This window comes from Odocoileus virginianus, chromosome X (assembly GCF_023699985.2).
Source record: "Odocoileus virginianus isolate 20LAN1187 ecotype Illinois chromosome X, Ovbor_1.2, whole genome shotgun sequence".
In the NCBI taxonomy this organism is placed as follows: domain Eukaryota; kingdom Metazoa; phylum Chordata; class Mammalia; order Artiodactyla; family Cervidae; genus Odocoileus; species Odocoileus virginianus.
This window is the reverse complement of record NC_069708.1, coordinates 37,629,727-37,651,953: the sequence shown is the minus strand read 5'-3', so window position 1 is coordinate 37,651,953 and position 22,227 is coordinate 37,629,727. Positions and strand designations below refer to the sequence as shown.

The following is a 22,227-nucleotide window of genomic DNA, read 5'->3' as shown; positions in this document are numbered from 1 at the left end:
TTTTGGAACAAAAATTTCTTTGGGCTTGATATGTCAAAATGGCAAAATTTCCGATAGTAAATGTATTATCAAGGATGAGTTTTATGTAGCTGTAAAGAACTCACTAGCATGTGATTCTGGAAATTTAGATATTTACCTATACCTCAGCTTTAAAATTAAAGTTCATAAATGTATGGAATAACTTTGTTTTTCAGGTACACAGGCAGAAATAAAGTAAAAATCATTATGATTTAATTTTAAAACAGAAGATCTTTCTCCACCATTGCCTTAGGTCCTAAGAACATTTTCCCCATGTTTTGGCATCAAACACTGCATATTTGGGGAGGAGTCAAAGAATGCTGAGTAGTAGCTTCCATTTAGAAACTGACAATGACTTTTTATACAGAAGGAGATGTGCCTTCTCATCCAGTTTCTCTTAAGATCATATAGAATTCTTAAGATAAATTTTTAATTATATACTCATAATCTTTAGGTATTTATAAAAGAGAAAAATTTAAGTAGGGTATTCTGAAAAATATTCATTGAATATATATGATACATATATATTCAATTTTATATACAAATGATTTGGTCTACTATGAAACATTTGAAACGTATAGCCTTTATAAAAAAAGGAATTCATGTTCTTATAAATACAGGCAGTCATTTTGTTGCCCTCATAGCATTCAATGGTGCATGCATAATGTAAAATAATGTGGACTTAGTAGTATCTATTTCTATGCTTTATAGTAAATACTCACAGTAATAACTATAAATTTATTAACCCAAGCTGAGTGACAGCAAATACTGAAGGAGAGAGGTGACTAGTATTTTCAGTGACTCTATTCTTAAACAGTATGTACTATATATTTTATTCATACAGTGCTATTATTATAAATTAATGACAAAGGCTTATAACCTGACAAAAACAAAAGAGTGATGTAATTTGACTACTTGTTAGACTTTCTCACATTCAAGATAATAGGGAATATAAAACAGTTATAAGCAATCTGGAAAAAAATGCAAGTATATGGTATTGAAGGTGTACACAGTTCTTAAACTCAATGAAATACAACATTAGAAAAAAAAGGCCCATCATGTATGAGTCTGTATTATTAAACTGGATAGTCTCTTGTAATTAGGAATGAGGTATAACATTAAGAGTAAGATAAAAATGAGACAGCAGTACACAGGCTGTCCCATAGAGACAGAGAACCTAAATTATACACAAGAAAGTAGTTCTAATTTAATAATCTTGAAGATGTATCTCTGATGTCCAAAAGCAAATGAATGCATTCATATGAAAAAGATGAAACAGAACATCTATCTGAAATTGATCTATCTTCAAGAGGTGCACTGGGAAGACCCAGAGGGATCGGGTGGAGAGGGAGGTGGGAGGGGGGATCGGGATGGGGAATACATGTATATCCATGGCTGATTCATGTCAATGTATGACAAAAACCACTACAATAATGTAAAGTAATTAGCCTCCAACTAATAAAAAAATAAAAATAAAAAAAAGAAATAGAACATCTACTCTGTGCATGCTAAGTCACTATAGTTATGTCTGACTCACTGGGACCCTATGGACTGTAGGTTGCCCGACTCCTCTGTCCATAGGATTCTTAGGAAAGAATAAAGGAGTGGGTTGCCATTCCCTTCTCCAGGGGATCTTCAAGACCCAGGAATGTAACTTTTATCTTTGATGTCTCCTGCATTGGCAGGAGGGTTCATTACAACTAGCGCCACATGGGAAGCCCAGAACATCTATAATAACAAATTTATTTCTACATGATGATCTGTACCCACAGAGTTTGGTGTGGCTACAAACTACAAGTCCTTTCATTATAGGGGACTGGAATGCTAAAGTAGGAAGTCAAGAAATACCTGGTGTAACAGGCAAGTTTGGCCTCAGAGTACAGAATAAAGCAGGGCAAAAGCTAACAGAGCTTTACCAGAAAATGCACTGGTCATAGCAAACACCCTCTTACAACAACACAAGAGAAGACTCTACACATGGACATCACCAGATGGTCAACACCAAAATCAGATTACTTATATTCTTTGCAGCCAAAGATGGAGAAGCTCTATTCAGTCAGCAAAAACAAGACTGGGAGCTGACTGTGGCTCAGATCAAGAACTCCTTATTGCCAAATTCAGACTGAAACTGCAGAAAGTGGAGGAAACCACTAGACCATTCAGGTATGATCTAAATAAAATTCCTTATGATTATACAGTGGAAGTGACAAATAGATTCAAGGGATTAGATCTGATAAGAGTGCCTGAAGAACTATGGACGGAGGTTCATGACATTGTATAGGAGACAGGGATCAAGACCAGCCCCAAGAAAAAGAAATGCAAAAAAGCAGACTGATTGTCTGAGGAGGCCTTACAAATAGCTGTGAAAAGAAGAGAAGCAAAAGGCAAACGAGAAAAGGAAAGATATACCCATCTGAATGCAGAGTTCTAAAGAATAGCAAGGAGAGATAAGAAAGCCTTCCTCAGTGATCAATGCAAAGAAATAGAGGAAAACAACAGAATGGGAAAGAATAGAGATCTCGTCAAGAAAATTAAGTGATCCCAAGGGAATATTTCATGCAAAGATGGGCACAAAAAAGGAAAGAAATGATACGGACCTAACAGAAACAGTATATATTAAGAAGAGGTGGCAAGAATACACAGAAGAACTATACAAAAAAGCTCCTCATGACCCAGATAATCACTATGGTATGATCACTTAGCTCTAGCCAGACATCCTGGAATGCCAAGTCAAGTGGTCCTTAGGAAGAATCACTATGAACAAAGCTAGTGGAGGTGATGGGATTCCAGTTGAGCTATTTCAAATCCTAAGAGATGATGCTGAGAAAGTGCTGCACTCAATATGCCAGCAAATTTGGAAAACTCAGCAGTGGCCTCAGGACTGGAAAAGGTCAGTTTTCATTCCAATCCCAAAGTAGAGCAATGCAAGAGAATGTTCTAACTACCACAGAATTGTTCTCATCTCACACACTAGCAAAATAATGCTCAAATTTCTCCAAGCCAGTCTTCAACAGTACTTGAACTGTGAACTTCCAGATGTTCAAGCTTGATTTATAAAAGGCAGAGGAATGAGAGATCAAATTGCCAACATCCATTGGATCATAGAGAAAGCAAGAGTTCCAGAAAAACATCTACTTCTGCTTTATTGACTATGCCAAAGCCACTGATTGTGTGGATCAGAAGAAATTGTGAGCCAGAAAGATAAAGACCAATACAGTATACTAATGCATATATATGGAATTTAAAAAGATGGTAATGATAGCCCTATATGCAAAACAGAAAAAGAGACACAGATGTACAGAACAGACTTTTAGACTCTGTGGGAAAGCCGAGGGTGGGATATTCTGAGAGAATAGCACTTAAACAAGTATACTATCAAGGGTGAAACAGATCACCAGCCCAGGTTGGATGCATGAGAAATTGTGGGAAATTCTTAAAGAGATGGGAATGCCAGACTACCTGACCTGCCTCCTGAGAAATCTGTATGCAAGTCAAGAAGCAAAAGTTAGAACTGGACATGAAAAATCAGATTGGTTTCAAATCAGGAAAGGAGTACCTCAAGGCTGTATATTGTCACTCTGCTTATTTAATTTATATGCAGATTATATCATGAGAAATGCATATGATGCATCATATACATATGATATGAATCTTATGGTAACCAGAAACTAAACCCCTAAAATAGATACACACACATAAAAAGAAAAAGGAATCCAAATATAACAATAAAGATAGTCATCAAATTCCAAGGGCAGAGAGCAAAAGAAGAAAAAAAGGATGGCAAAACAACCCCCAAACAATTAAGAATATGGCAACAAGTACACACCTACAAATCAATAAAAGTAAATAAACTACATTGTCCATTCAAAAGATGTAGAGTGGTTGGAATGAATAAAAAACAAAGCCCACCTACACACTCCCTACTACAGACTCACTTCAGATCTAAAGACAGAGTGAAAGTGAGGAGATATAAAACGCCTCCATGTAAATAGAAAAAAAAAAAAAAAGCTGGGGTAGCAATGCTTATACAATACAAAATAGATTTAAAACAAAGATGTAATAAGAATCAAAGAAGGACATTACATAATAATAAAGGGATCAATCCCACAAGAAGATACCATAATATTAAATATATATGCACTGAAACACAGGAGTACCTAAATACATATAGCAAATATTAATAAAAATGAAAGGAGAAATTGACACTAACAAAATAGTAGTGGGGAATTTTAACACCCCAATTACATCGATAGATAGATTATCCGTTATCCAGATAGAAAATAAAAAAGAAAACACTGGCCTTAAATGACACATTGTTGTTGTTATTGTTTTTTAGTTACTAAGTTATGTCTGACTCTTGTGACCCCATGGACTGTAGCCCGCCAGGCTCCTCTGTCCATGGGATTCTCTAGGCAAGAATCCTGGAGTGAGTCACCATTTCCTTCTCCACGTGATCTTCCCAACTCAGAGAGCAAACCCACATCTCCTGCATTGGCAGGTGGATTCTTTGCCACTGAGCCACCAGGGAAGCCCAATTTGGTAACATGTCTATCTAAACCATTTGTCCATTTTAAATTTAGTTTTTTTCCTATTATTGAGTTTTGAGTATCCTTTTCATATTCTAGATACAGTGCTTTACCAGATATATGAGCTGAAAATCATTTTCATAGTGTATAGCATCCTTTCATTCCTTTAAAATTTTCTGGAAAATGGAACTTTTAAATTGTGTTGAAGTCCAATTTTTATCAAATGTTTCTTATATGGATAATGCTCTTCTTGTAGTAAATGATAAATCTTCATCTAACTCAAGGTCACAAAGATTTTTCTTCATCTAGTAGTATATATTTTTAGGATTTATATTTAGTTCTATTCTCCATTTGAGTTAATTTTGTATATGATACAAGAAATGAATTAAAATTAACATTTTTTTTCTTTTGTACTTCGATATATAATTTTCCCAACAACATTGGGTGTAAAGAATATCCTTTCTTCATATCAGTTCTTCTCTGATAGCTGACTTGGTAAAGAATCTACCTTCAATGAAGAAGACCCAGATTCAGTCCCTGGGTTGGGAAGATGCCCTGGAGGACAGAATGGCTACCCATTCTAGTATTCTTGCTGGGAGAATTCCATGGACTGGGAAGCCTACAAGCTACAGTCCATGGGGTCTCAAAGAGTCAGACATGACTGAGTGACTTTCACTTTCAAATGAATAAAACCATGGGTCTCTGGCCAACTGATTTTTGACAAGGATACCAAGACCATTCCATGGGGAAATAATAGACTCTTCAAGTGATATTGGGTCAACTGGACATCCACATGGAAAAGAATTGTTCCCTAACATGACACCATACACAAAAAGTAATTCAAAATGGATCAAACTACCAAATTTAAGAATTAAAATTATAGTATTCTTAAAAAAATATGTGTAAATCTTCACAATCTTGGATTTGGCAAGTGATTCTTATATATGACATCTATATTATGAGTTGAATAAAGACAGGTAATTTTGATGTCAACAAAATTTTTCAAATTTGTGCTTCAAAGGACACCATGAATAAAATGCAAAGACAATCCACAGAATGGAATAAAATATTTGCAAATAATATATATGATAAAAATATGCTTTCAGGATATATAGAAACTCATAACTCAATAACAGATATATATATATATACACATATAAATATATACATATATATATATATGTAAAAAATAGGATCCCAGTAGACAGTTATCCAAGAAAGATATATAGTGGCCAAAAAGTACATAAAAAGATGCTCAATATCATTAGTCATCAAGGAAATAGATGTTAAAACTATTAATTTAATATTATTTCATAACCACCAACATGGCTATATAGAAGTCAAATAATGACAAGTGTCAAAGAGGATGTGGAGGAATAGGAATCCTCATACACTATAGGTGGGAATATAAAATTATGCAGTCACTTTGGGAAAAATCTGCAGTTTTTCAAGCAATGAAACATCAAATAACCATATGATGCAGCAACTCCATTCCTAGGTATATATCTAAGAGAAATGGAAATATACCTCTATGTAAACAAATGTTCATAGCATCGTTATTCATAATAAGCAAAATGTGTAACTAACTCATACATCCATCAACTGGCAAATATCTAAACAAAATGCAGTATATCCATACAATGGAATGTTACTCAGTCATGAAAAGAATTAAGTACTGATACATGCTACAATATAGATTAACCTTGAAAGCACTATACAAATTAAATTAATATAGTTATAAAAGTCTATGTATTATATGATTCTGTTCATATGAAATGTCCAGGACAGAGGAATCTATAGATACTTAAGTAGATCAGTGGTTTCTTAAGACTAGAGGGAAAATTATACAGTCACTTTGGAAAAAAGACTGCAGTTCTTCAACTGTAGGCAGTTGAAGGAGTAAGTAGGTGATAACCACAGAGTATAGTGTTAACTTCTATGGTGATAAAAATTATCCAAAACAGGTGTTATTGTTGTAAATATCTATACTTAAAACCATTACTTGTGTAGCTTAATTGGTAAATTATATCTCAATAAAGCTGTTAAAAAATACCCTGGGCAAAAAACACCCTGGGAACTGATAACTCTAGTGAGCTTTCCTGGTAGACAACATTTCATACATATCATCATAGTTTTTGGTAGATAAATTAGATGAGTCTTGTGTGACTCCAATGGGAGTGGACTTTAGAACCTTGTATTAATACTTACTTAGTTTCCACTAGACTTCAAATTATATGCCTTTTCCTTTTATTAATTTAATTTTATTTTGTATCCTTTCATTGTAATAAATCATAGTCTTGAGTATTATTATGTGCTGAGTTCAGTGAATCCTCCTAGAGAATTATTGGACTTGGATATTGTCTTAGAGATCCCAAATACAAGAAGTCAGGCTTAAAATTTCTAAATATTGAATAAAATATATAAAATCCTTTGGTAATTTCTATTGAATGTACTCACCTTTGTTATCAATTTGTTGCACAGAGTGTCGTTCTTCAGTTTCCTTTCTTTGGCTATGTGGAGATGATAGAAAAATAGGCCTCCAAAAACCTATGAACATATTAAATAGACTCAATTATTTTCCAATTCCTAAAAAGTAAGATGATTATAGAAGGTAAAACTTTATACTATATGATTCTGAAGTGAAAAAAACATTTCTGATAATACTATTTTTTCTTCAAATATATCTATTAGTAATGGTGATCCAATTTTCATGGAGTTTATTAAAGCAATACTGAAAATGAATGTAACAATATCCCAGTATATACTGGTGATATTTTTGCCCCATATAAATATTCAATAGATTCTCAGTTAACTCTCTAAAAGATTTGTAGTGAGTTCTTGACCTAATTAATGAAACACTTGGTATAACATTGGCTAATAAGCACCTATGCTATGAATATTATCAAAACACAAAAAGTGACAAGTTTTGGTGAGAATGTGGAGAATGGGGAATACATGTAAATCCATGGCTAATTCATTTCAATGTATGACAAAAACTACTGTAATGATGTAAAGTAATTAGCCTCCAACTAATAAAAATAAATGGAAAAAAAATCAAGCAAAAAAAAAAAAAAGAAATTAGACCCTTATGAACTGTGGTTGGGCAGGTAAAATGGTACAGTAATGATAAAAAAACAGTATGGCAGTTCCTCAAAAAATTAAAATTAGAATTACTTTACATACCAACAATTCTACTTCTGAGTACATACCCAAAAGAATTGAAAGCAAAATCTCCAAGATACATTTTTATAACCTTGTTTGGCATTATTCGCATTAGCCAAAATGTGGAAGTTACCCAAATGTCCATCAACAGCTAACAGACAAGCAAATTGTGGTATATCCAACATTCATTATCCTTAAAAAGTGAGAAAATTCTGACACATGCAACAATATGGATCAACCCCAAGGACATTATGCTAGTTGAAAGAAGCCATGCACAAAAAGGCAACTACTGCATTTGAGATTAATATTTATATTAGATACTTCAGTTCAATTCAGTTCAGTCGCTCAGTCGTGTCCGACTCTTTGTGACCCCATGAACTGCAGCACGCCAGGCCTCCCTGTCCATCACCAACTCCCGGAGTCCACCTAAACCCATGTCCATTGAGTCGGTGATGCCATCCAAGAGTCTCATCCTCTGTAGTCCCCTTCACCTCCTGCCCTCAACCTTTCCCAGCATCAGGGTCTTTGCTGGGATACTTAGACTAGTCAAAATTACAGAGACAAAGAGTATGATGGTAGTTAGCACAGATTGGGTGAAATGGGGAAGGGGGAAGGTTATTTTTTGATGGGGACAGAGTTTTAGTTTTGTAACTTTTAAATTAATTAAATTCTTAAAGAGACAGGAATACCAGACACCTTACATGTCTCCTGAGAAACCTGTATGCAGGTTAAGAAGCAACAGTTAAATCAGACATGGAACAACCAACTGGTTCAAAATTAGGAAAGGAGTATGACAAGACTGGATATTGTTAGCCTGTTTATTTAACTTATATGCATAGTGAAAGTGAAAAGTGAAAGTGAAGTCGCTCAGTCGTGTCCAACTCTTTGGGACCCCATGGACTGTAGCCTACCAGACTCCTCCATCATGGGATTTTCCAGGCAAGAGTACTGGAGTGGGTTGCCATTTTACATCATGCAAAATACCAGACTGGATGAATCAGAAGCAGGAATCAAGATAGTTGGGAGAAATAACAATGACTGCTATGATATGCTCAGATATGCAGGTGATACCAATCTAATGGCAGAAAGTGAAGAGGAACTAAAGAGCCTCTTGATGAGGGTGGAAGAGGAGAGTGACAAAAGCTTGAAACTCAACATTCAAAAAACTAAGATCATGGCATCCAGTCTCATTACTTCATGGCAAATAGAAGGGGGGAAAATGGGAGCAGTGACAGAGTTTATTTTCTTGGGCTCCCAAATCACTGTGGATTGTGACTATAGCCATGAAATTAAAAGACACTTACTCCTTGGAAGTAAACTATGACATACCTAGATAGCATATTGGACTTCCCAGGTGGCACTGACAGTAAAGAATCTGCCTGCCAACGCAGGAGACAAAAGATACACAGGTTTGATTCCTGGGTGGGAAAGATCTACTGGATTAGGAAATGACAACTCACTCCAGTATTCTGCTTGGAAAATTCCACGGACAGAGAAGCCTGGTGGGATACAGTCCATGTGGCTGCAAAGAGTAGGACACAACTGAGCACAGTCAGAGAACATATTAAAAAGCAGAGACATCACTTTACTGACAAAGGTCCATATAGTGAAGCTATGGTTTTTCTAGCAGTCATGTACAGATGTGAGAGTTGGATCATAAAGAAGGCTGAGTGTGGAAGAAGTGATGCTTTTAAATTGTGGTGCTAAAGAAGACTCTTGAGAGTCCCTTGGATGGTAAGGAGATCAAATCTGTCAATCCTAAAGGAAATCAGTCCCGAATGCTCATTGGAAGGACTGTTCCTGAAGCTCCCATACTTTGACCACCTGATGCAAACATCTGACACAATGGGAAAGAACCTGATGCTGGGAAAGATTGAAGGCAAAAGGAGAAGAGGGCAACAGAGAATAAGATAGTTAGACAGCATCACTGACTCAGTGAACATGAAATTGAGCAAACTCTGGAAGACAGTGGAAGACAAAGGAGCCTGGCATGCTACAGTTCATGGCATCACAGAGAGTCAGAAATGACTTAGAGACTGAAAACAACAACAAAATTGAAAGAGTTTTGGAGATTAGTTGCAGAAAAATGTGAAGGCACTTAATACTGAATTGTACACTTAAAAATTGTAGATACAGTAACTTTTACGTTATGTATATTTTACTACAGTATTTTTTTTATGCCTAACAATAGGCTATGGAGGAGGAGCAAGGACTATGTGTTCATGTCAGACATAACGGCGACTGCAGTTCAATGATCCTAAAATGATAGCACTTGGTGTAAAAATTTAAAGTGCAACATAAATTCTAAACATCACTATGACTTATAAGCAAAGAAGTTAAGAAAGTGAGTTAATATTATCAGTGAGTTTTGGACTGCTTTCAGGAAATGCATTTTGTAAAAAAGATAAACTAAAGTTTTTGCAACCAACTGTTCTTTGATTAAGAAAATAAATCATTATAATTTAGAGTCTGCAGTTTCAGGAGCAAATAGACTTAATTCTGGGTCTGGGAGATTTAGCAAGGGCTTCCTTGGTTGCTCAGTGGTAAAAGAATTCGACTGCCAGTGGAGGAGATGTGGCTTTGATCCCTGGGTTTGGAAGATCCCCTGGAGGAGAGCATAGCAACCCACTCCAGTATTCTTACCTGGAGAATCCCATAGAAGTCCTTAGGCTCGCAAAGAGTCAGATGCGACTGAAGAGACACAACATGCACACAAGCTGACTTTGCTCATTTGGGAGTGAACATGAGATGAGCAGCACACAGAGAACTTTTTATTTACCTATGACCTTCACTTTTATTTTTGGGATTTCTTTTTATCACATTTAGCTTATCAGTTTATATTTTCAATATGCAACACCAGAAGATGGGTGAAAGCAGCTAGAAAAAAATTGATTTTATCTACCTGTGGATTGACCAATGCATGTTTTATATTAAGGATCCATAAATTAGATAATTACAGTCCAATTATTTGGACTGCAATTTAAACAAATATTTAAAAGGTGTCAGAATCTTAGAAAAATCTGAAAAAGTAATCTATTATTTTCAAGTGTAATAATATTCTCACCTCAATTAGATTATAAACTTTTTGAAACTATGGCTGTGGTCAAGATAACACTAGACTAGGATTTTCTAGCTGTAGGTTAGCTAGACACTAATTACCTACATGACATTTAGTGAAGTAATCTATTTAAGCCTCAGTTTCCTTGTTTTTGAAGCAAGTACAATAAGTTATACTTTAATAGCAATCTCAGGAGAGAAGTGAGCAATCTTAAAGTGAGAGCTCAGTTTCCTGCCCAGGAAGTAAACCTGGGTAACCCAGATAAAAACCAGGAGTCCTCACCACTAAACCACCAGGGCTAGAGGCTAGAAGCAAAGTGGCCCTGGATCTTGCCACTGTTTAAAAGCAAGAAGTTTCAAGGAAGCAAAAAACTGTAAAAATAGGTACAAAGTTTATTAGTAGAGACTCAGCACAATATATGGGAAAGTACACAGGAAAACAGTTTGTTTATCTAATTCAGAAGCAGGGCAGAGATATACACCCAGTGAGAAAGGGTATGGGCATCCTCTCTAATGAGCAGGAGTGTAGCAAGTCAGAAACCAGGCAGAGACAGAGTGGGAGAGAAGTCAGGGCATCCTTAGTTAGGAGGAGCGCAGTAAAGAGGTAATGTAAATCACTTATAGAGGACAGTCCTTCCTGGTCTTTGTTTCAGTTCAGTTCAGTTCAGTCGCTCAGTCGTGTCCAACTCCTTGCAACCCCATGAGTCGCAGCACGCCAGGCCTCCCTGTCCATCACCAACTCCTGGAGTCTACCCAAACCCATGCCCATCGAGTCGGTGATGCCATCCACCCATCTCATCCTCTGTTGTCCCCTTCTCCTCCTGCCCTCAAACCCTCCCAGCATCAGGGTCTTTTCCAATGAGTCAACCCTTTGCATGAGGTGGCCAAAGTTTGGAGTTCCAGCTTCAGCATCAGTCCTTCCAATGAACACCCAGGACTGATCTCCTTTAAGATGGACTGGTTTACCTTTGGCCAACTATCTTGTTTCTTTCTACACGCCTGACTGGTCCATGGACCCTCCTCAAGATTCTTGTGCAATTGTTTTGTGAGACGAATTGCACCACAGAGGCCTATGGGTGCATGCCCACACTTATTAAGGGATGGAGTCCCCTCCTTTTTTGATCCCCAAGAAGCCTTCCTGCACATGTGAAGACAGGGAAGCCCTCCTTGATCTCAGGAGTAGGCATTTTATCCTCTTGCTTTAGCAGAGCTCAGCTTTTGCCACCAGCTTTGTCCTTGCAGTGTCTGGGTGAGAAAAAAAGGCTTCATTTTACTCCATCTGATAAATACCAGGTGTCCAGCTCAGAGGCTCACTGTGTCCTATCTCATTAGTTCTTTCTAAATTAGAGAAAATGAGGTAAAACAAGGGTTGAGATACGAGCAACATAATTAAATTGATTAAGAACTGCAAGGAGATCCGACCAGTCAATCCTAAAGGAAACCAGCCCTGGATATTCATTGGAAGGACTGATGCTGAAGCTGAAACTCCAATACTTTGGCCACCTGATTCAAAGAACTGACTCATTTTAAAAGACCCTGATGCTGGGAAAGATTGAAGGCAGGAGGAGAAGGGGACAACAGGGGGTGAGATGGCTGGATGGCATCACTGACTCGATGGACATGAATTTGAGCAAGCTTTGGGAGATGGTGATTGACAGGGAAGCCTGGTGTGCTGCAGTCCATGGGGTCGCAGAGTTGGACACAACTGAGTGACTGAACTGAACTGAATAACTCAGGCTCTAGAGTCAGATAAACTTAGGGTCAAAGTCCAGGGGGAAATGACAATCCACTCCAGTATTCTTGTTTGGAAAATTGCATGGATGAGGTGGTCCTAAGATGGTGGAGAAATAGGATGGGGATACCACCTTCTACCCCACAAATTCACTGAAAGATCATTTGAAAGATGAGCAAATTCCACAAAACAACTTCTGAACGCTGGCAGAGGACACCAGGCACCCAGACAGGCAGCCCATTCTCTTTGAAAGGAGATAGAAAAAAATATAAAAGATAAAGAGAGAGACAAAAGTATTAGGGAAGGAGACCCATCCTGGGGAGGGAGTCATGAAGAGGGAGTCATGAAGGAGAAGTTTCCAAACACTAGGAAACCCTCTCACTGGTGGGTCTGTGGGGGAGTTTTGGAATCTCAGAGGGCAACATATCCAGGAGGAAAAAAAAAAAAAACACATCCACAGATTACATGCCTAACCGCAACTCCCAGTGGAGAAGTAGCCTAAAAGCTCGCGTCTGCCAGCAGTGAGTGGGGGCTGAACAGGGAGGTGTGGGCTGCATGTTTAGGGTAAGGACCAGGCCTCAATGACCTGAGGACAATCTGAGGGAACTAACGTGAGATAGCAACCCAAACTGTGGGATAGCCAGAGAGAGAGAGAGAGAGGAAAATAAAAGAGGGAGAGAGAGAGAACATTCCTGTGTAAAGTCCCAAGGCACAGCCTGACCTGATCACAGAATAAAGGATTCAGCGAATACCAGAGGAGAGATAGTCGGCTGCAGATGGGCCCCTGCCCATGCTGGAGGCAGAGAAGCAGGCAGAAGACAGCCAGAGTGAGAAGGCGAGGGGCAATCTCAGCCCCGGAGACAGCATCCTCCACCAAACCATGAGCAGGCTCCTAGTTGCTAACCAAGACTTCCTGGGATCCTGGACGGTTGACATCTGCCAGGAGGGTCACAGTCAGAGATCAGCTCCCCAGAGGAGACATATGGCACACCTGAGACAGCATTCTATTTGCACACCCAGGAAACGGAGGGGCTGGGACCAGGGAGGTGAGAAGATGCACCGCACACCTGCTCGCCAAGCACCTGGTCGCCTGAGCTCCTCAGACCTGGGAAGGGCACAAAACGCAGACACAATCGAGTCTGTGCCTTTGTAGAGTACCCGAGAACCTGAAGAAGAGCAGCTTAGACCTGGGAAGTGCATGCAACCCAGGGCCCACTTTACATAGTTCCCCTGCAGAACAACCTGAAGCCTGAGCAGTATAGACTGGGAAAGCACACACACTGTGAGTGGGGGCAAACCCAGAGTGGCCCAGACATTGTGAGCACTCCCCACATACGCCAGTGATATTTGTTTGCAGGGTTCCCCCCCCCACCCCCAACACCCCACAGCACAACTGAACAAGTGAGGCTAAATAACTGACCACCTTTGCCCCCTTGTGTCAGGGCGGAAATAAGGCACTGAAGAGACTTGCAAACAGAAGAAGCCAAAATGAACAAAGAGGGAACTGCTTTGGAAGTGACAGGTGAAACAGAGTAAAACCCTATAGTTAGCACTGACTACACTGGAAGGGGCCTATAGACCTTGAGAAGAAGTATAAGCTGGAACAAGGAGCTATCTGAAACTGAACTGACCCACAGGCCCTCAACAGTTCCAGAGAAACTCCTAGATATATTTTACTATTATCATTTTTTAATTTTTTTAAGTTCTTTATTACTCCTTTAATTTTCCTTTTTATAACCTATGATTACTTTGCAAAAAAATCCTATTTTAAAGGAAACTTTATATATATATATATATATATATATATATATATATATATATATATATATATAGGGAATTCTATTTTAAAGGAAACTTTATATATATATATATATAATTTTTGTGATTTTGTTTTTTTTTTAACATTGTATTTTGAGAGTCTAACCTCTACTCTGGATTTTTAACCTTTGCTTTTTGGTATTTGTTATCAATTTTGTACATTTAAGAATCCAATCTTCAGTACCCATTTTTTACTTAGGAGTGTGATTACTGGCTTGATTGCTCTCTCCCCCTTTACTCTCCTTTTTCTCGCCCAGGTCACCTCTATCTCCACCCTCCTTCTCTTCTCTACCCAACTCTGTGAATCTCTTTGGGTGTTCCAGGCTTTGGAGAACACTGAGGGAACTCATTACTGTCTAGATCTGTCTCTCTCTTTTTGAATCTCCCTCTTCTCCTCCTGGTTACCTCTATCTCTTTCCTCCTTCTTCTCTTCTCTACGCAACTCCATGAGCCTCTCTGAGTGTTCCAGATTGTGGAGAGCATATAGGGAATTGATTAATGGCTAGATTGCTCTCTCTCCTTTTGATTCCCCCTCTTCTTCTGCTGGTCACCTCATCTCCTTCTTCCGTCGTCTCTTCTCCATGTAACTTTGTGAACCTCTCTGGGTGTCCCTCACTGTGGAGAATCTTTTCCCCCTTAACCTAGATGTTTTATCATTGGTGCTGTATGGATGGAGAAGTCTTGAGGCTACTGTAAGAATAAGACTGAAAGGCAGAGGCAGGAGGCCTAAATTAAATACTTGAGACCTCCAGAAAACTGTTGACTCCAGGGAACATTAATTGACAAGAACTCATTCAAAAGCCTCCATATCTACACTGAAAACAAGCTCCACCCAAGAGCCAGCAAGTTCCAGATCAAGACATACCATGCTAATTCTCCAACACTGCAGGAACATAACCCTGAGCATTAAAATACAGGTGGCCAAAAGTCACAAGAAACCCATAGATACCTCAAAACTCACTACTGGATACTTCATTGAACCCCAGAGAGAAGAGATCCAGCTCCACCCACCATAACACTGACAGAAGCTTCCCTAACCAAAAACCTTAAAAAGCTGCTCTTCCAACCCAACCCACATGGAAGAACCTCCAAAATAAAGAGGAACCACAAACTTCCAGCATACAGAAAGGCTATCCCAAACACAGAAAACTAAACAAGATGAAAAGGCAGATGATATTCAGCAGGTAAAGGAACATGATAAATGTCCACAAAAAAAAAATAAGAGGAGATAGGGAGTCTAAAATAATTCAGAATAATTGTAGTAAAAATGATTCCAAATCTTGAAAACAAAATGGAGTTACAGATAAACAGTTTGGAGAAAAGGATTGAGAAGATGCAAGAACTGTTTATCAAGGACATAGAAGAAAGAAAAAAGAGTCAATCAATAATGAATAATGCAATGACTGAGATAAAAAACACTCTGGAGGGAACCAACAGTAGGATAACAGAGGCAGAAGATAGGATAAGTGAGGTGGAAATAGAATGGTGAAAAAAAAAAAAATGAAGCAGAGAGGAAAAAAGAAAAAAGAATGGAAAGAAATGAGGACAACCTCAGAGATCTCTGGGACAATATAAAATGCCCCAGTATTCTAATCATAGGACTCCCAAAAGAAGAAGACAAAAAGAAAAGCCATGAAAAAATAGTTTAGAAGGAAATAGCTGAAAACTTCCCCAATTTGGAGAAGGAAATAGTCACCTAAGTCCAAGAAACCCAGAGAGTCACAAACAGGATAAAACCCAGGCAAAACACCCCAAGACACATATTCATCAAATTAACAAAATCAAACACAAAAAACAAACATTAAAAGCAGCAAGGGAAAAACAACAAATGACACACAAGGGGATTCCCATAAGGATAAGAGCTGATCTTTCAATAGAAACGCTTCAGGCCAGAAGGGAATGGCAGGACATACTTAAAGTGATGAAAGAAAAATCTACAACCCAGATTACTGTACCCAGCAAGGATCTCATTCAAATATGAAGGAGAATAAGAAGCTTTACAGACAAGCAAAAGCTGAGAGAATTCAGCACCCCCAAACCAGCTCTTCAACGAATGCTAAAGGATCCTCTCTAGACAGGAAACACAGAAAAGGTGTATAAACTCAAACCCAAAACAACAAAGTAAATGGCTAAGGGATCATACTTATCAATAATCACCTTAAAGGTAAATGGGTTGAATGCCCCAACCAAAAGACAAAGACTGGCTGAATGGATACAAAAACAAGACCCCTATATATGCTGTCTACAAGGGACCCACCTCAAACCCAGCAAAACTTACAGACTGAAAGTGAAAGGCTGAAAAAAGATTTCAAGCAAATGGAGACCAAAAGAAAGCCAAAGTAGCAGTACTCATATCAGATAAAATAGGCTTTGAAATAAAGGCCATGAAAATAGACAAAGAAGGACACTACCTCATGATAAAAGGATCAATCCAAGAAGAAGATATAACAATTACAAGTATATATGCACCCAACATAGGAGCATCACACTATGTAAGGCAAATGCTAACAAGTATGAAAGGGGAAATTAACAGTAACACAATAATACTGGGCAAATTTAACACCCCACTAACACCTATGGATAGATCAACTAAACAGAAAATTAGCAAGAAAACACAAACTTTAAATGATACAATGGACCAGTTAAAGCTAATTGGTATCTCAGGACATTTCACCCCAAAACAATGAATTTCACCTTTTTCTCAAGTGCACATGGAACCTTGTTCAGAATAGATCACATCCTGGGATGCAAATATAGCTTTGGTAAATTCAAAAAGTTGGAATAATTCAAAGCATCTTTTCTGATTACAATGTGGTAAGATTTGATGTCAACTACAGGAAAAAAATATAAAAATGCAAACATATGGAGGCTAAAGAACATGATTCTGAGTAAACAACAAATCACAGAAGAAATCAAAAAAGAAATTTAAATATGCAAAGAACCAAATGAAAATTAAACACAACATCCAAAACCTATAGGATTCAGTAAAAAGCAGTGCTAAGGGGAAGGTTCATAGCATTACAAGCTTACCTCAAGAAACAAGACAAAAATCAAATGAATAACCTAACTCTACACCTAAAGCAACTAGAAAAAGAAGAAATGAAGAACCCCAGTAGAAGGAAAGAAATCACAAAAATTAGGGCAGAAAGAAGTGAAAAAGAAACAAGAATAGCAGAAATCAACAGAGCTAAAAGCTGGTTCTTTGAGAAAATAAATAAAATAGAAAAACCATTAATCAGACTCATCAAGAAAAAACAGGGGAAGAATCAAATCAACAAAATTAGAAATGAAAATGGAGAAATCACAACAGACAACACAGAAATACAAAGGATCATATGAGACTGCTATCAGCAACTACATGCCCATAAAATGGACAACTAGGAAGAAATGGACAAATTCTTAGAAAAGTATAACTTTCCAAACCTTAACCAGGAAGAAATAGAAAATCTTAACAGAGCCATCACAAGCACGGAAAGCAAAACTGTAATCAGAAATCTTCCAACTAACAAAAGCCAGGACCAGATGGCTTCACAGCTGAATTCTACCAAAAATTTAGAGAAGAGCTAATCTATCCTACTCAAACTCCTCCAGAAAATTACAGAAGAAGGTAAACTTCCAAACTCATTCTATGAGGCCACCATCACCCTAATACCAAAACCACACAAAGATGCCACAAAAAAGGAAAACGACAGGCCAATATCACTGATGTACAGAGATGCAAAAATCCTTAACAAAATTTTAGCAAACATAATCCAACAACATATTAAAAAGGTTGTACATCATGACCAAGTGGGCTTTATCAGAATGATACAAGCATTCTTCAATATTAGCAAATCAATCAATGTGATACACCATATTAACAAATTGAAAGATAAAAACCACATGATTATCTCAATAGACGTAGAGAAAGCCTTTGACAAAATTCAACATCCATTTATCATTAAAAAAAAAAAAACTCCAGAAAGCAGGCAGAGAAGGAACATATCTCAACATAATACAAGCCATAGATGATAAATCTCCAGCAAACATTATCCTCAATGGTGAAAAATTGAAAGCAGTTCCCCTAAAGTCAGGAAGAAGACAAGGGTGTCCGCTCTAACCACTACTATTCAACATAGTTTTGGAAGTTTTAGCTACATAAATCAGAGAAGAAAAAGACATAAAAGGAACATAGATTGGAAAAGAGGATGTAAAACTCTCACTGTTTGCAGATGACATGATCCTCTACATAGAAATGCCTAAAGATTCCACCAGAAAATTACTAGAGCTAATCAATGAATATAGTAAAGTTTCAGGATATAAAATTAACACAAAGGAATCTCTTGCATTCCTATAAACTAACAATGAGAAAACAGAGAAATTAAGGAAACAATTCCATTCACCACTGCAACAAAAAGAATAAAATACTTAGGGATTTATCTACCTAAATACACAAAAGACATATAGATAGAAAATTATATATATATAAAAAAAACCAAAACTGACAAAAGAAATCAAACAGGACACACATAGATGGAGAAATATTTCATGTTATGGATCAGAAGAATCAATACAGGGAAAATGATTATACTACCCAAAGCAATCTGTAGATTCAATGCAATTCCTATCAAGCTACCAATGGTATTTTTCAGAGAACTAGAACAATTTCACAATTTGTATGGAAATACAAAACATGTTGACTAGTCAAAGCAATCTTGAAAAAGAAGAATGAAACTGGAGGAATCAACCTGCCTGACTTCAGACTATACTAGAAAGCTACAGTCATCAAGACATTATGGTACTGGCACAAAGATAGAAATATATATCAATGGAAAAAAGAAGAAACTACAGAGATAAATCCATGCACCTATGGACATCTTATCTTTGACAAAGGAGGTAAGAATATACAATGGAGAAAAGACAATCTCTATCACAAGTGGTTAAGGGAAAACTGGTCAACCACTTATAAAAGAATGAAATTAGAACACTTTCTAACACCATACACAAAAATAAACTCAAAATGGATTAAATGTCTAAATGTAAGACCAGAAACTACAAAACTCCTAGAGGAAAACATGGGGAAAACACTCTCTAACATAAATCACAGCAGGATCCTCTATGACCCACCTCCCAGAGTATTGGAAATAAAAGCTAAAATATACAAATGGGACCTAATTAAAATTAAAAGCTTTTGCACAACAAAGGAAACTATAAGCATGGTGAAAAGGCAGCATTCAGAATGGGAGATAATAATAGCAAATGAAGCAACTGACAAAGAATTAATCTCCAAATTGTACAAGCAGCTCCTATAGCTCAATTCCAGAAAAATAAACGACCCAATCAAAAAATGGGCCAAAGAACTAAACAGACATTTCTCCAAAGAAGACATATAGATGGCTAACAAACACAGGAAAAGATGCTCAACATCACTCATTATCGGAGAAATGCAAATCAAAAGCAAAATGTAGTACCATTTCACGCCATTCAGAATGGCTACTATCCAAAAGTCTACAAACAATAAATGCTGGAGAGGGTGCAAAGAAAAGGGAACCCTCTTACACTGTTGGTGGGAATGCAAACTAGTACAGCCACTATGGAGAACAATGTGGAGATTTCTTAAAACCTGGAAATAGAACTGCCATATGGCCCAGCAATCCTGCTGCTGGGCATATACACTGAGCAAACCAGAATTGAAAGACACATGTCCCCAATGTTCATTGTAGCACTGTTTACAATTACCAGGACATGGAGGCAACCTAGATGTCCATCGGCAGATGAATGGATAAGAAAGCTATGGTACAGATACATAATGGAATATTATTCAGCTATTAAAAAGAATGCATTTGAATCAGTTCTAATGAGATGGATGAAACTGGAGCCTATTATACAGAGTGAAGTAAGTCAGGAAGAAAAACATCAGTACAGTATATTAACACATATACACGGAATTTAGAAAAATGTAACAATGACCTTTTATGCAAGACAGCAAAAGAGACACAGGTGTAGTGAACAGACTTTTGAACTCTGTGGGAGAAGGTGAGGGAGGGATGATTTGAGAGAATAGCATTGAAACATGTATATTATAATCCATGAAATAAATTGCCAGTCCAGGTTCGATGTATGAGACAGGGTGCTCAGGGTTGGTGCACTGGGATGACCCTCAGGGATGGGATGGGGAGGGATTTGGGAAGGGGGTTCAGCATGGAGAACACTGGCACACCAATGGTTGATTCATGTCCATGTATGGCAAAAACCACTACAATATTGTAAAGTAATTAGCCTTCAATTAAAATAAATTAATTAATTTTAAAATGTCATGGACAGAGGAGCCTGGCAGGCTATAGTTCATGGAGTCACAAAGAGTGAGACATGACTGAACAACTGAACACACACACACACACACATACACAGAATGGATAGCTAATATTACTTCATTAGAACAGAATGGTATGGGGTTAGGAGAGAATTAACTTAGTGTTACTAAACTGAAATCCAGTGGAAAGAATCTCTTTTAAGAATTTTCCCCCTTTCCTCATAAAAGGTAGCATGCCTTTCTCACCACCCTACCAATACACTGCTTTATAAGAAAAAATCAGAATTTTTCTCACATTAGTCAATTCTTCCCAATAGATTTGCTTTTGTAACTAGAAATCAGAGTTTTACTCAGAAATATTAATGATCCAATGAACAGTTTCCTCTCATTGTTGAAATAAAATATTGCAGTTATTCCAGCTGAATTAATGTCCTAAAGATAAATATGCCTGTCTGACAAGAAGGGCAACCTCTGAATAATATTTTGTGTCAGCAAATTCCCCAAAATATATACTGTATTTTTAATTGGATCCAATAGCCTACTCTACTGAAAAGAATATGACATGGAAAAGTCAATTTTATATAGGAAAAATGTTAAGACCTGTGGGTAAATAGCATATTAAAATAGGAAATATCTGGTCTGGGGGAAGTCAAGATGGTAGAGGAGTAGCATGACATGGAGTTTATCTCACCTGACAAATCCATCAAGAATATATCTACACATGGGACAGTTCTCACAGAGCACTGACTGAACACTAGTAGAAGACAGCGAACACCTAAAAATACAAGAAAAATTCCCTAGATAACTGGGTAGGATGAAAGAAAGAAGGGAAAAGGAAGAGGAGAGGAAGAAGGACAGGACCTGCATCACTGGCAGGGAAGTTAAAGGAGAGGGGTGGTTCCTGCATCCAAGGAATTTCCCTCCTTGGTGGGGAGATTGGTTGGGAGAGAGGGGGAGTTTCAGGGGTTACTGGACGATAGTGCAGGCAGGACAGAGACCTATGCAGATCGACTGTGTCCCAACCTGAGACATGTGTCCACTGTTTAGCATGGGGGCTGGGTATTGTAACGTGACATTTGGAAAGCAAACTAGGGGAGAGGACTGCTTTTGGCTGCAAGGAGACAGAGTAAGGAGACAGGAGTGAGAAAACCTGTGACTGGGATTGCTTCTGGAGGAAACCCAGTCTGCCACAGAAGTGAAGCTGCCCCTTCCTTCCTGGGCACTAGGAAAGGCTGCAGACAGGGCCGGCCCTCTGGAGCCTATGGCAGCCAGCTTCCCCACATGCACTACTGCAACCAAGGCCAGTTCTCCCATACCTGTGGCCAGGCACTAGGAAGGGTTCCCACTGCAGCTAGCTCTATCACACCAGCTGGCTCCCCTAAATGTCTCATCATTGTCAGGTCCAGCTCTCCTGGGTCCAGGGCCAGACACTAGGAAAGGCCCCTACTGGGTGCCTGTTCTCTTGCACCCATGATTACTGGCTATGCCATGTACCCTGTCCTCACAGGGGATCCTGTGTCCCTGAATGCCACCACCTCTGTGCCCACTCCTTGCCAGGATAAGACTTGTGTGTTCCAGGGTAGCCTCTGGAGACAACCTCTTTAACAGCTATAGACTTTGTG

General features: G+C 38.0%; 1 protein-coding gene across 1 annotated transcript in view; it reads right to left on the bottom strand.

The window, feature by feature from the left end:
- The window catches only part of LOC110149659 (uncharacterized), a 366,055-nt gene that overhangs the window by 11,060 nt on the left and 332,768 nt on the right, over positions 1-22,227 (bottom strand). The window contains exon 11 of the mRNA XM_070461789.1: positions 7,002-7,091. Within this exon, the coding sequence (XP_070317890.1) occupies positions 7,002-7,091 (90 nt within the window). The remainder of the gene's footprint in view (positions 1-7,001; positions 7,092-22,227) is intronic.